The 13,368-nt window shown below is 42.0% G+C and overlaps 1 protein-coding gene across 1 annotated transcript in view; it reads left to right on the plus strand.

Moving 5' to 3' along the window:
- The window catches only part of SLIT3 (slit guidance ligand 3), a 590,119-nt gene that overhangs the window by 511,070 nt on the left and 65,681 nt on the right, over window positions 1-13,368 (plus strand). The window contains exon 28 of the mRNA XM_056847932.1: window positions 6,635-6,774. Within this exon, the coding sequence (XP_056703910.1) occupies window positions 6,635-6,774 (140 nt within the window). The remainder of the gene's footprint in view (window positions 1-6,634; window positions 6,775-13,368) is intronic.

Raw genomic sequence — 13,368 nt, forward strand, 5'->3', positions numbered from 1 at the left:
TAGCCCCTGGAATATATTTGCCACCTTTGGTGTGAAAAAAATTGACAATAGCACCAACCCCAGGTTTAATTTTGTTGGACACTGCTTTTTGATGGGCATTCCAATTTAGGTTACGGGAAAACAGAATGCCAAGGTAAACAAACTCCTTGACTTGGTCAACCTCAAAGCCATCTAATACCCAGCGAAAAAGAGGCATTTTTCTCCTCTTAGTGAAGATCATAATCTTAGATTTATGATGGTTTATTTTAAGACCTTCCCTAGAGCAGTACTCAGAAAAGGTTTGCAAAGATCTTTTCAAACCAATTCTTGTGCGGGACAGGGGAACTGCATCGTCAGCATAGAGTAGAATCGGGGTGGGATGGCTTGCAAGCTTTGGGGGGTGGCAAAACTCTGAGAAATTGGTTGCCATATCATTCAGGTATAGGTTAAACAAGAGAGGAGCAAAGAGGCAACCTTGTCTAACTCCCGTGACCAGTTCAAAAGGCTCGGTTAGTTCTCCTTGGTTACCACAGCGAACCTGAGCTGTGAAGTCAGTATGAAATTGCTGAATAAGCCATAGTAACCTCCTATCCATAGTAAAATGTGATAGTTTCAACCATAGCCTTTCCCTCGGGATGGTATCAAAAGCTCCCTTAAGATCCATAAAACCCACATAAAGGGTGCCATTTCGGGGGGAGAAATATTTCTCGGCTAGATGGGAGAGCACTAAACAGTGGTCCGTGACCCACCAACCCCTTCTAAAGCCAATCTGTTCCCAGCCAAGGATGTCATTACTCTCAACCCAGTCCAACAGCCTCTTTAATAAGTAGGAGGAATACAATTTGCCTAAGCAAGACAAAAGGCTGATTGGACGATAACAGCTTAGGTCAGAGCGCTGACCTTTTTTAAAGATTGGGACGATAATAGTATGTCTCCAAGATTTTGGAATAGCTCTTGAGGCATTAATTTGTGTGAAAACAGGAGCAAGAATGTTTGCCCACCATTCGCTGTTAACTTTAAAAAGTTCGTAGGGAATTAGATCAGGATCTGGGGTTTTGCCTGAGCGTAGGCGATCAATGAGCGGTTTAATTTCCTTAGGAGACACATCTGGCCAGGAATTCAGCAAAATAGAAGGTGCTACAGGTATAAGACCCTGGTTTTCCACAGAGTAGGAGAAGAGGCTCTTGAAGTAAGCTACCCAGACCGAAGACGGGATACATGCGGGGACTCTGGCATAGCCATTATTTAAAGAATTCACAGTCTGCCAGAAGGTTGAATTATCATTGTTGTTTATAGCTGTAATCAAGCTCCTCCAATTTTTATATAGGGCCTCTTTTTTCCTCCAGTTTACCAAGTCCTTGTAGTTCTTTTTAATAGTTAACAATTCCTTCAATACTGAAATAGTATTGTTCCTTCTGAATTCTCTATGTTTCCTGGTTATTGCTCGTTTGAGTAGTCTACACTGGTGGTTAAACCAAGAATTTCGTTTGTATAAAGCGTGCAAGCTTGAGGGGATTTCTTTAGTAAATAAAGGTTTAAATAAATCAATTAATCTGAAAAAAAAACATTTAAGACAGTAGCTGCAGACTCTTGCTCAAGGAGGGCAGCTTTCAACGAAGTCACCTCCAAAAGCTGCATTTTGCCACGCACCAAGGAATCAAGCTCAGGGCTCCAGTAAACACGAGCTAGGGCTTTTTGGGATTGGTGCAATATTTGATGGTAGGACGGCATTAAGTGTGGAACACATAATTGGTTGATTGAAAGAGAGATAGGGAGATGGTCACTGCCCATGTAATCGCAGACTTCCATATTACTGATTAGAGGTAAGTGATCTAATGAAACCAGAAAATAATTGATAACACTGGCACCATTTTGGCTAAAAAAAGTGAAATCTCCATTAGGGTCGATCTGCGATCGCCCATTTACTATTATTAGGTTCCTCTGAATTACGAATTGTGCCAGACTTAAGCCGGAAGAATTGATTACCGAGTCCCTGGAAGTTCTAGTATACCATAGGGAACTCAGGAAAGATTCATCAAAATTCCCTATAAGATTTTGGAAGAGAGTATTATCATCCGGCCCTATTCGTGTGTTAAAATCACCAGGCATAAGAACTGGAGTAGTTGGGTGGTTGTTTTTGATGTCATCAAATAGTTCTCCCAGACGGGCCCAGTTTCGTGCAGTATTACTTGATCTAGCAGGAGGAATATAAACAAAAAATAAAATAAGTGAAGAAAAAGTCAGATTTACTCTAACTGCTAGCACCAACTCTTCAGCCAAAAGAAGGTCAATTGAGCTTATGCTTAAAGAAGTGGAGATAAAGCTTGCTAGTCCTGCACGAAGGTGGCCCACAGAGCCTTTGATTGCTTTTTGGGTAAAAGAGGTAAAGCCTGGGAGAAAGATCTCCTTTGTGGCCCAAGTTTCCTGAACAAGGATGATATCAAACGTCAAAAGAAATAACTGTATATCAGAATCAGTAAGTTTAGCTGACCATCCAGCAACATTCCAGCTAAGAAATTTGCAGCAAGATGAGAGTCAGTCCTTATCAGGGAGATCTGTAGGAGACATCTCCCTAAGCAAGTTAGAATCTGCTGTAGGAGGACACACTATTATGGTTGGTTCCAGAGGAACCGGGGCATTGCCTTGAAATAGGTCAGACTCTTGGGCTGGCTGGTTTACTAAGTCAAGAGTCATATCAACCGTGTGTTTGGAATTTGGTTGGTGCTCAGTTCTAGTAGAAAGGGAAGGTACCCTTGGTTTAAAAGGGGGTAAATGGGCCTGTGCTGACTTAATCTGGGTAAGGTTATCTTTAAGGTTCCCTAGCCTCATTATTATATTGTTTGGTTCCTTTGTCGGGAGACTGCGAAAAGAACTAATTAGTTTTGCATCCTCCCATTTCGAGTATATCATCGACCGGGTTACATGGCTGGAGCAGAGAGCATCTAGAATCTGGTGGTAGGCTTGATTTACGGTACATTAATTTTAGATTTGAATCAACTGGGGAGGCATTCTTTAAACTACCGTATATACTAGCGTATAAGCCGAGTTTTTCAGCCCAAAAAAAGGGCTGAAAAAGCCGGCCTCGGCTTATACGCGGGTCAATACGGTAGGGGAGGGGGGAGGGAGGGAGAGAAGAGGGAGGAGGGAGGGGGGAACTTACCGCCGCCGCCATCGCTGCCTCCGCCGCTATTGCTGCCGTGCCCGCGTGGCTTCCCCCGGCCAGGAGCGCCCTGGAAGGGCCTCCAGAGGCCTCCAGAGGCCCCGTCGCCGCCCCTGCCGGGCGCAGCGAGGCTGCTGCCGGCCGGCGCCGGCCTGGAAGGGCCTCCAGAGGCCTCTGGAGGCCCTGTCGCCGCCCCTGCCGGGCACAGCAAGGAACCTGCCGGCCGGCGCCAGCCTGCGCACCTGGATTGAGGTAAGCCTGCGGGGGGGGAGGGGTTATAAGCCGACCCTCGGCTTATACGCGGGTGCCTAATTTTTCCCCATTTTGGGGGAGAAATTAGGCACCTCGGCTTATACGCGGGTCGGCTTATACACTGGTATATACGGTAGTTGGAGACAGATCTATTAAAGGCTTATCAACCTTGTGAGACTCAGCCTGGTTTTGGGGAGCAAATTTAGTTGATTTTTTAAAGAGGGGCTTGGGAGGGATCCTAGATAAGAGCAGAGGTGCTATTGTTGTTGTGCGAAAGGATTCTTTGGGGAAAATGCCGAATGTCATTAGTCGGTCCTGATTTTCAAGGATCAGCGCTGGGATACGGGGGGAATAAAAAGTAAGGGACAGACGATGTTTACCTAATAATCCTGGGAGTCTATCAAAGTATTTCAAGTCAATATCACTTGGGTGGCAGTGCAATAAGAATGCTAAATGCTCTTTAATTCGCCATTTCCCATGCCAGCTTATAACACGCCCCTGGTAAGAACGTATGCTTAAAGAGATCCTGAAGCTATCAGGGATAAGGGTAGGGTGATTAAAATAGCGGGACCTTTGTACTCCATGCCTTCGAAAAAGTGGGGTTCTGTGCATAGGTGCAGGAAGATTGTTTTCCTGATGGGAACCTTTTGGTGCAAGATCAGGGGAGTTTAAGCGTGAGAATTGTATTTCCAAAATATCCAATTTGTCATAGATCTTCTGGAGGGTTTTGGAAATAAAAAATGTCTGCGAGGCTAACAGACTTAAGGTGTCATACTGGTCAGTATTTCCGTTCTCCTCCTCTATGCAAGCTTGGGGGTTGCCAACATTTGAGGATATTTTAGGGGTAAAGGCCAAGCTTGGGCTAAATGGTGTACTCTCCTGAGCATCAGGGGCAATGGGGTTAGAAGACAACTCAGTAGGCAAGTCCTGAAGCACGTTAAACCTATTAGTGGTGTTAATAGGTATAAAAAAATCATCCATCTTGCTTTGCTTACTAAAAGGGAGGTTTTCAGTATCAGAATCAGAGGGGAAATCTCTTTTTCGACTCATTTTAGAGGACATGAGGGGTGCCAATATTACTAATAAAATTAATGATGAGATCTATACTACTAAAGAAAAAACAAATAAGTAAAGTTAAAATAGGATAAATATATATATATATATATATATATATATATATAAAAGGACTCAAGTTTCAAAATTTACAGCGATAGAACAGTAAGACCAAGGCCCAAAATAAAATGTAGAAATATAAGAATATATAGAGCACAATAAAACAATAGAACCAAAGCTCAAGAGTACAAATAGATAAATGAATAAATAAATGGGCTATAGTTTAATTGTATGCCTGTTGTGGATATAAATATAAGATACAGAGATATATAAAACTATTTAAATTTCTAAGAAGAGGTAAAAGGGATAGAAATAGAAAAAGCAAGGGAAATTAGAAGTTACTAGAGATAACTAGTTATAGCTGGTTTAAAACAAGGGTATGGCTATTTGAAAACAAAGCTATTTAAATGGCTAGAATAATATTAAGAAGTTAAAAGCTTTAGATGTAGGGATAAGGATACTGATAGAAATAACAGGATTAATTAAGAATTACTGGAAATAGCTAAATATAGCTGATTTAAAATAAGGGTGTGGCTGCTTAAAACAAGACAAAATAAAATAAAATTAAAAAGAGCCTTATTTAAAATAGCACTTATTTAAAAGTAGGAGCCTACAAAGGCTTAAGTGTAAGGGGTAAATAAGCAAAGATAATAAGGGGCAAAAAAAGTGGGGGGAGAGACAGCTAAAATAAGAGGAATGCAAAGCCAATAAAATCCTACTTTCTCAGAATAGTTTAATCAATATTGGCAAGAACCCTTTCCCCTCTCCTTTCGTCCCCCTGAGGAGATGTGGGGTAAAGAGTGAGTTTCTATGATAGAGTTCTAATTCAGGGTTTCCCCCTCGCTTATATCCAACCCCACCCCACGGATTTTGTGAGCGTCACACAGCTCTTTGCCTCAGCGTCTGGCAGAGGCATGAAAAAAAATTCAGAAGGACAAATCAAATCCCCAAAAATGCAGGCAGCCAGGCACCAAATAAACGCCAGAACAGGCAAAGTGAAAGCTAGACAGGAGCAGAGGAACTGAAACAAATCTGCAGAGTCGCAGGCTGTTCTCAGCTCGCCCCCCCCCCCACCCCACTGGCTACATAGGCATCGCCTAGTGCCTCGGTAATGAGCTCAACAACAACAAACTTGTCGAGCCTGCAGGGGTGAGGGAGAGAAAAAGCAGAAGATTTATAGTGCCCAAATAGGCACTCAAGCAATAAAACAATAAAATAATAGTCTAAGCAAAGGCTTAGGGCTAAAAAGAAAGTAAAAAATATGCTCCACGGAGCGGAGCTCAGTCACAATGCTGCTCTCAGTTTCAACCGGAACCGGAACTCTCTTAAATAATGTATTAGCAATGGATGTAATAGTGCTCTGTATATGTATTTGTGTATTTTATGTTCTTTTTTTGTACAATTTTATTATTGTTTAATTTTTTTTCTTTTTTTCTCTTTTCTTTTTATGTTTAATTATAAAAAGCAATAAAAATTAAAACAATAAAAAAAGGAGAGTATTAGGACCTGTAACACAGTATCAAGTGCTATTCGCATTATCAGAATCCAAACCACCTTCTGGAGATTTAATGAAAACATTATTAGAGGGAAGATGGTGTGGTAGAAGTGGTTTGAACACATATTTGTTGATTTATCAGGCATTTGTTTTTAGTTCAGAAGACAGTAGGGATGCCAGCGTCCAGGTGGGACCTGGGCATCTCCCGGAATTACAGCTCATCTCCTGACTACAGAGATCAGTTCCCCTGGAGAAAATGGATGCTTTGGAGGGTGGATTCTATGACATTGTACCCCACTGAAGTCCCTGTATTCCCCAGGCTCCAGGAAGTTCCCCAACCTGGAGCTGGCAACCTTACCCCTTCCCCAATCCCTCTGGCAGCCTTGGGGACCTGGCAACCCTCGAAGACAGGCTTTCAAAGCATTTCTACAAGGTGTTTTTGTTGTGCATCAAAGCTAAAAGCAATGTGAATGTCCTGGTTCAAATGACATTTGATCTCCACACAGGTCAACAGTTGTATATATTCGGTGTGTAGTTCCAAATTCCGAATTGTATATATTCGGTGTGTAGTGCCAATTCGTTTCAGTTTGAAATGCAAATTCATCTTCCTCTCTTTTTTAATCCTTTGTTGAAAGCTGTTCCTGCCCTATCGGGTTTGAAGGGGAGAAATGTGAAATTAATCCAGATGATTGTGAAGATAACGATTGTGAGAACAACTCGACTTGTGTAGATGGGACCAACAACTATGCCTGCCTTTGTCTCCCCAACTATACAGGTAAGCAAAAACCACTGCTTACAGCATATCTGGGGGTGTTTTTAGGCATACCAACCAACAACTTGAAAAGCTACATGGAGTCAGAGAAAGCCCAACTTGTGGTTTTTCAAAATGGTGAGAAAACCACATTGTCACTGGAACACAATCTTAATGGATGAACAGAGTCAGACCTGTCCTTTTCAGACAAAGAAGCAGTGTACTTGCAGTCCTCTCATACAACAAACACATTTTGTAGTGCTGGAGCTCTCCATTTTCTCCCTGTTGATCTGCTGCTGTTGTTGTTTTCCTTTCCCTTTCCTGTTATGTGGGGAGCTTGATTATGGTACAGAACTAGGGAGAAGAACGTGAATGAAAATTTGAAGAGAGATGAAAAAGTTGGAATGGCTTTTTGAATGGATGGGAATGGGCTCTGTTGTAGCTTATAGTATGCTGCAAGGGACTGTGATTTTTTAAAAAAGAAGAGAGGTGGTGGGTTCAAGCATAAGGGGAAACCTAGGGTTGCCAACCTCCAGGTACTAGCTGGAGATCTCCTGCTGTTACAGCTGATCTCCAGCCAATAGAGATCAGTTCCCCTGGAGAAAATGGCCACTTTGGCAAGTGTACTTTATGGCATTGAAGTCCCTCCCCTCTCCAAATCCCACCCTCCTTAGGCTCCACCCCAAAAACCTCTCGCCGGTGGCGAAGATGGACCTAACAACCCTAGGGAAGCCATATCCCTAATCTAGAATAGTCTCAACTACCTTGTTCCTGTTGTATGTATGGAGATAGGCAGTAGTTGATGATGGAAAGGCGTTCTACAGATGAGCATTGCATGCTCCCTTTTCATTTATTTATTTTCAATTTGTTAGTTTTATACCAAGTCCTCACTCCCCAGCCAAAGCTGGGCTCAAGGCGGCTCACAACTCACATTCCAACAATAAAATCATTTAAATACAATAAAATCATAACGTATGATCTTGGAACATCAGAAGAAATAAAATAGGCGATGGCGCTCATAAACATAGAAACCCCCCCTCGAAAAAACAAGGGTAGTACTGATAAACTACATTCCAGAAGTTGGAGCTAGCTTAAACAGGGGTCCAGTTTTTTTTTAATCACCATCACAGGCCTAACTATAGATGTTCTTTGGGGCATTCTGTAGAGATCACTTGTGCGTGGGATGGGGAGCAAGAAAACGCTGAGACTAGGGTTGCCAATCTACAAGTAGCACCAGGCGATCTCCTGCTATTACAGTTGATCTCCAGATGACCAAGATCAGTTCCCCTGGAGAAAATGGCTGCTTTGGAGGGTAGACTCTATGGCATTATATCCTGCTGAGGTCCCTCCCCTCCCCAAACCCTACCAGAGCCGGCAACCCTAACTGAGACCTTATGAACTGGTTTCTCCTTGCTGTTCATTTCTGTATTAAAACTACAATTAAAATAAAATGTTAGGTTGGTTAGACTACCACCCAAGGCAGAGTTCAACATGCTTAGGCTCACTGGTATCAGTGGGCTCCAGTATGTTTAATTCTGTGTCTTACTGTAGCCCTATATATAGCAATACACTCCCTCTTAGGATATAGAAGCATTGTGTGAGTCAGTTATTTCAGCAAGCAGCTATATAATTATATGTTTTATATATTTACATTTATGTACTCCACTGCATTTTCTAACTTCAGGTAACTTTACACCCTTTTTTAAGTTGACTGACAATCTTTTTAAAGTCATAATTAAAACACACTAAAATACACAGCTAAACGTATACCTTTTTCAAAATCTTATCAGCTTAGCTCTCACATTTGACCTGAGAAATAGTACATTTTAAGAGTCTTGCTCCAATTCAAACAGTGCCTCAGAAGCAAATTTTGAAGGCCTATTTTCCATATTATCCAGCCTAAGCTTTAGATCTTTCCTTCTTCCTCATCCCCTAACTTTCCAGGATTTTATGGGTTGAAAGTATATTGGGCCAAGGATCTAAGAATACAATCTCCCAAGACAGAGGATATTTGCTACATTCTGAGGTATCAAAACATAATAGCCTACCCTCACTATACAGTGGTAAGGGGGGGGGGAGCTACATTCTTTTAAACCTTGAAAATGTGAACTGGTCTTGTTACTCTCTGAGCTTCAGACACTTATTGAAAGGCTCCTTGTAAGCTGGAGTGTATTACATATCATGGGATTTAATAAGTATCGGGTTTGAGCAACTTGGTAAGTAAATCTGAAATTTCCCAAACTCTTAAAATATTATTTGGGGCCCATTTGGGATGTGTGTGTAAATGGTTGACTGGGAAAACCCTTAAACCTGAATGAAAACTAATTGTTTTTTTTAACCATCTTTCTGCCAGAAACTTTACAAGACCTGAATTCAGCAGAATTCAGCTATTTCAGCTATTAGTACTTGCTGTATTAAATCTTAAGTTTTCTATTAATTTTTAATCTGTGCTTTTGCTTTCCATATATTTAGTGGGCTGGAATGACACAGGGAAAGAAACCTGCCTTCCTACAGCAAGGGGTTTTCCAGCAACAAGTTTAAGGTGTAATGGAGTCATGTCCATTTCAGGCTTCTACAAATTATGTTGAACACCCTAAGTGGGATTTCAGTAACTTTTAGTGAGTTGTTTCTGATCTCAAAATAGATCAAATCTAAAACTCCTGGCACAAAAAGTCAAGTTGTCAGGAAGCTTTACAATCATGTTCCACTTAAGTACAAAGCTCACTTGTAAAGCTTTTTGGAATTGGTTTACATGTTATAAGGTTTGTCTTAATTATCTCAAACACGTGGCTCGCAAATGATTAGTATTTAGGTGTGACTCACAAATCATTACTTTGTATTCCAAGAAAATCTCTTTTAATGACCCAGGAATAATATAATTGTATTACTGCTTTGTGCCCAGATAAGAGCTACTCCTCTCACTAACCTTCAAAAATACCAGGGCTGAACCTGACAAGTCCTCTTGGCAGCTAACCCTGCAGAAATCAAGTTCCCATAAGACCCCACAGTTTCTGGGCTGTCAGGTACCCAGGACTTAGGCAATACACCAAGACCATGGGTTGGGTTGCCAACTTCCAGGTAATAGCTGGAGATCTCCCGCTATTGCAACTGATCTCCAGTCGATAGAAATCAGATCACCTGGAGAAAATGGCCGCTTTGGCAAGTGGACTTTTTGTCATTGAAGTCCCTCCCCAAACCCCACCCTCCTTAGGCTCCACCCCAAAAATCTCCCACCAGTAGTGAAGAGGGTCCTGGCAACCATAACCATGGGACCAGAAAACCAATGGACTCATGAATGGGAGCTAAGCATGGGGGCCACAAAAGCGCCTGTCAGAGAAACCCACCCTTCTCCAGGGATCCCACAGGCACCACCAGAGCCCCTGGAGAGAAGGAGACAACCTGGATAGAGGCTCAGCTCCTGCAGCAGGGTGCCTGTTTGACTTCTCAGGACCTCTCCTCTGCCCCCAAAGCTTGTGACGATCAAGATCTTTCATGAGGCTTTGTTTTGCATGATGCTGGACTCAGTCTGTATATATGTACAGGATTCTGGCCCTGGGGACAGCTGTACATGAAGCGGGTCGTGCTGTTGAAGTGATAGGCTCTTAGAAAGGACCACTTCCTGAGAAGTGATATGTTATCTTATTTAGCCAGTCACTCACTAAGCAGGACTCAACGACTTTACCTACTTTTAAAAAGCAAGTCTTTTTATTGAAATACTAACAGTAAAAATGTGTAAATGCAAGTTACAAAGTCTTTACACTCTGTTACAATGTATGCAGCGACAATGTATTCTGTTACAATGTATGCAGTAAAAGCAAACAAGTATTACATACCATTCAGTTTTAAAATCCAACTTCAAATTATAACAGTCAAATAAGTCTGATTTAATATAAAGTATCTAATTCACATTCTAGAATAATAAGTCAAAACCATACATACCGGCAGCCTCTTCTTGAGACACTCTGATTGAGGTCTGAAAATCTAGTCTTACTGTACCGGTATTTATACTGTTTCAAACTCCTTGAAAAGGAGGAAGAAAGATCCTGCACTCCTGTTATCAGGAGGGTTCTGTGACTGTAGCAGGAATGTGCTAAGTTGCTCCACTTATTGTGCTAAATTGCTTCACTTAGTGTGGTAAATTGCTCCCCTCATAAGACCATATTTGGACATCCTCTGTGTCTATTTTACTAAACTATAAACTATCATTTGTGAGCTTCATAATCACTCTGTATATTCAATTTTAACATCATTCTCATGTCCAGCATAAGACACATTCATTACATTCATCTGTGAATCAGTAGTATAATATCTACACGTTTAAATCATAAAACACAATTATATGCTTACATTGCATTAGTTAGCATTTGCTAGCCTTGTGGTTTGTAGGGTAGAGAACATGTAATGTCCTTGCTAGGGTGAAAAGACATATAATGGCATTGAAAGGGCAGAAAAACATATAATGTAATTGAAGAAGGGTAGAAAAACAGTTTATGGCATTGAACAGGCAAGAAGACTGTTCATAGCCGTTAAGATATGAAGAGGCTTTCGTGCTCCTCCATTAAAAAAGGTGGTGGAGCTCTTCTCAATGCTGGTAGAGCTCTTCTCAAGGTTTACCTTGAAAGGGTAAATGAGCTCTTTACTGAAAGTGTAAAGAAGCACTTCTCCTGCCATCTGTCAGTGTAATTTCAGAAACATAAGCTCAATGAAACCAGAGGCTTTAGTTCCTTCTTTTTAAAAGTAACTACCGTATATACTCGGGTATAAGCCGACCCGAGTATAAGCCGAGGTGCCTAATTTCACCCCAAAAATGGGGGGAAATTAGGCACCCACGTATAAGCCGAGGGGGAAATGCACCCCCTCCCCCCCCCCGCAGGTTTACCTGACCGGGCTACAGGAGTGCAGGCAGGCGGTGGCGGCGGCCCCCTCCCTGCTTGCAGGAGGCCCCGCAGGGTCAGCTGGCAAGCGGGAGAACCGGCCCAGGTGAGGTGGGGGGTGGGGGAGGTGGGGGGGAAGAAACCGCCGCCGCCCAGCAGAAGGCGGGGTGGGGTGGGGGTGAAGAAACCACCACCGCCGTGCAGAAGGCGCGGTCGCGCAAAAGGCGCAATCAGGTAGGGTGGGGGAAGAAACCGCCGCCACCACGCAGAAGGTGCGATTGGGTGGGGTGGGGGGAGAAGGCGGGACAGCCCGCCCATCAGCTAGCCAGCGGGAGCGCACTGGGAGAGGGCCCGGCAGGCGAATTACCGTATTGACCCGAGTATAAGCCGGGGTGAGTTTTTTAAGCCAAAAATCATGGCTAAAAAACTCGGCTTATACTCGAGTATATACCTTCAATTATATAACTGTGTAGCTGTTTGTATGTGTAGCTTTTAGTTTTATAGTGAATAATTCTGCACATGTACAACAAAATACTATGGTTTATGTGCTGTAATATGCCAGAGACTGTGACATACACCCTCACTTTAATGAATGACCTCAGTCCTGCCTGGGTGATTGTGGGATTAACAGCTCCATTTGAGTTTGCTATTGCCTACCTTGATTCCTGCCTACTTGGACTCCTGATTGGTTTGACTCAGGCCTGCCTGTGCTCAAAGAGTCCTGACCTGCTTGAAGGTCAATCTGGACAAAAAGAGCTGTGAATTCATCTACATGTTCTGAGGTTGAAATTTTGCAAAGGGCAATAGGCAGTATTATTGTAGGGACATCTTGAAGCTTTTATTAAAGTGTGTAAAGGTTGGGTAATTTATCTTTGAAAAGATACATCTCAGAGAAATTCTGCTCAAATATGGGGACCATACTGTATCAAAGCTGCCGATAAGGATAATTTTGTACATATTCAAGATAGAGGGCATTTTTTTTCCTCCAACAACTGGCCTGCAACTGGATAGAAATAGGTCAAATACTGGTTCTACTTTATTTAACACACTAGAGTTGTATAATTTAATGACCAGTAATACCTTAACTGATGCCAGGCAGGATGAAGGACTTGTATTCCAGTTCTTAAGGAACTGAGTAATTATCACAAGGATCAAACATGACTGGTCTCTTGCGTCCAAATATTTAAGAATGGACTGGCTGTTTATAGGTTTCTGCTTGAATATATAGTAGTTAATAGACAGATGATAAAAATGACTGTAAAATCTCATTGGCATTCAGCCTTGCCAGCCTTTTATCCCGGGTTCCTAAATATAGAACAAATAAAAATGCCAAGAAGTGACTTTGACATTAAACATTATTTTGCTACTTAAACTTGTAATCAATATAAAATGATCTTTTTTCCCCCTTTCCTTTTTTTTTTGTTTTTGTTTGCTTTCTTTGTGACCCTGTTTGATAACTTAAATAACTTGGAAAACTCATATGCCTAACTTACATTTTAAAGGTCCCTATTTTCCGGTACAGGTATTTGGAAAATTACCGCCACTATTTTGGGAAGACGTTGAGATGCCCTTTAGATTTTTTGTTACGACACACGTATACCGAATTTAGATTTCAGCCCGCTCCTCAGTTAATTCCTGTAGAAGTCAACTCTGGTTGTAGAGAGTTACATCTTGATACATGTGCACCTACCTAGAGCACAAAATGCCATTTCTTAAGGAATTATCTATTTGTGACTACTTTCCC

This window comes from Euleptes europaea, chromosome 1, assembly GCF_029931775.1.
Source record: "Euleptes europaea isolate rEulEur1 chromosome 1, rEulEur1.hap1, whole genome shotgun sequence".
Classification (NCBI taxonomy): domain Eukaryota; kingdom Metazoa; phylum Chordata; class Lepidosauria; order Squamata; family Sphaerodactylidae; genus Euleptes; species Euleptes europaea.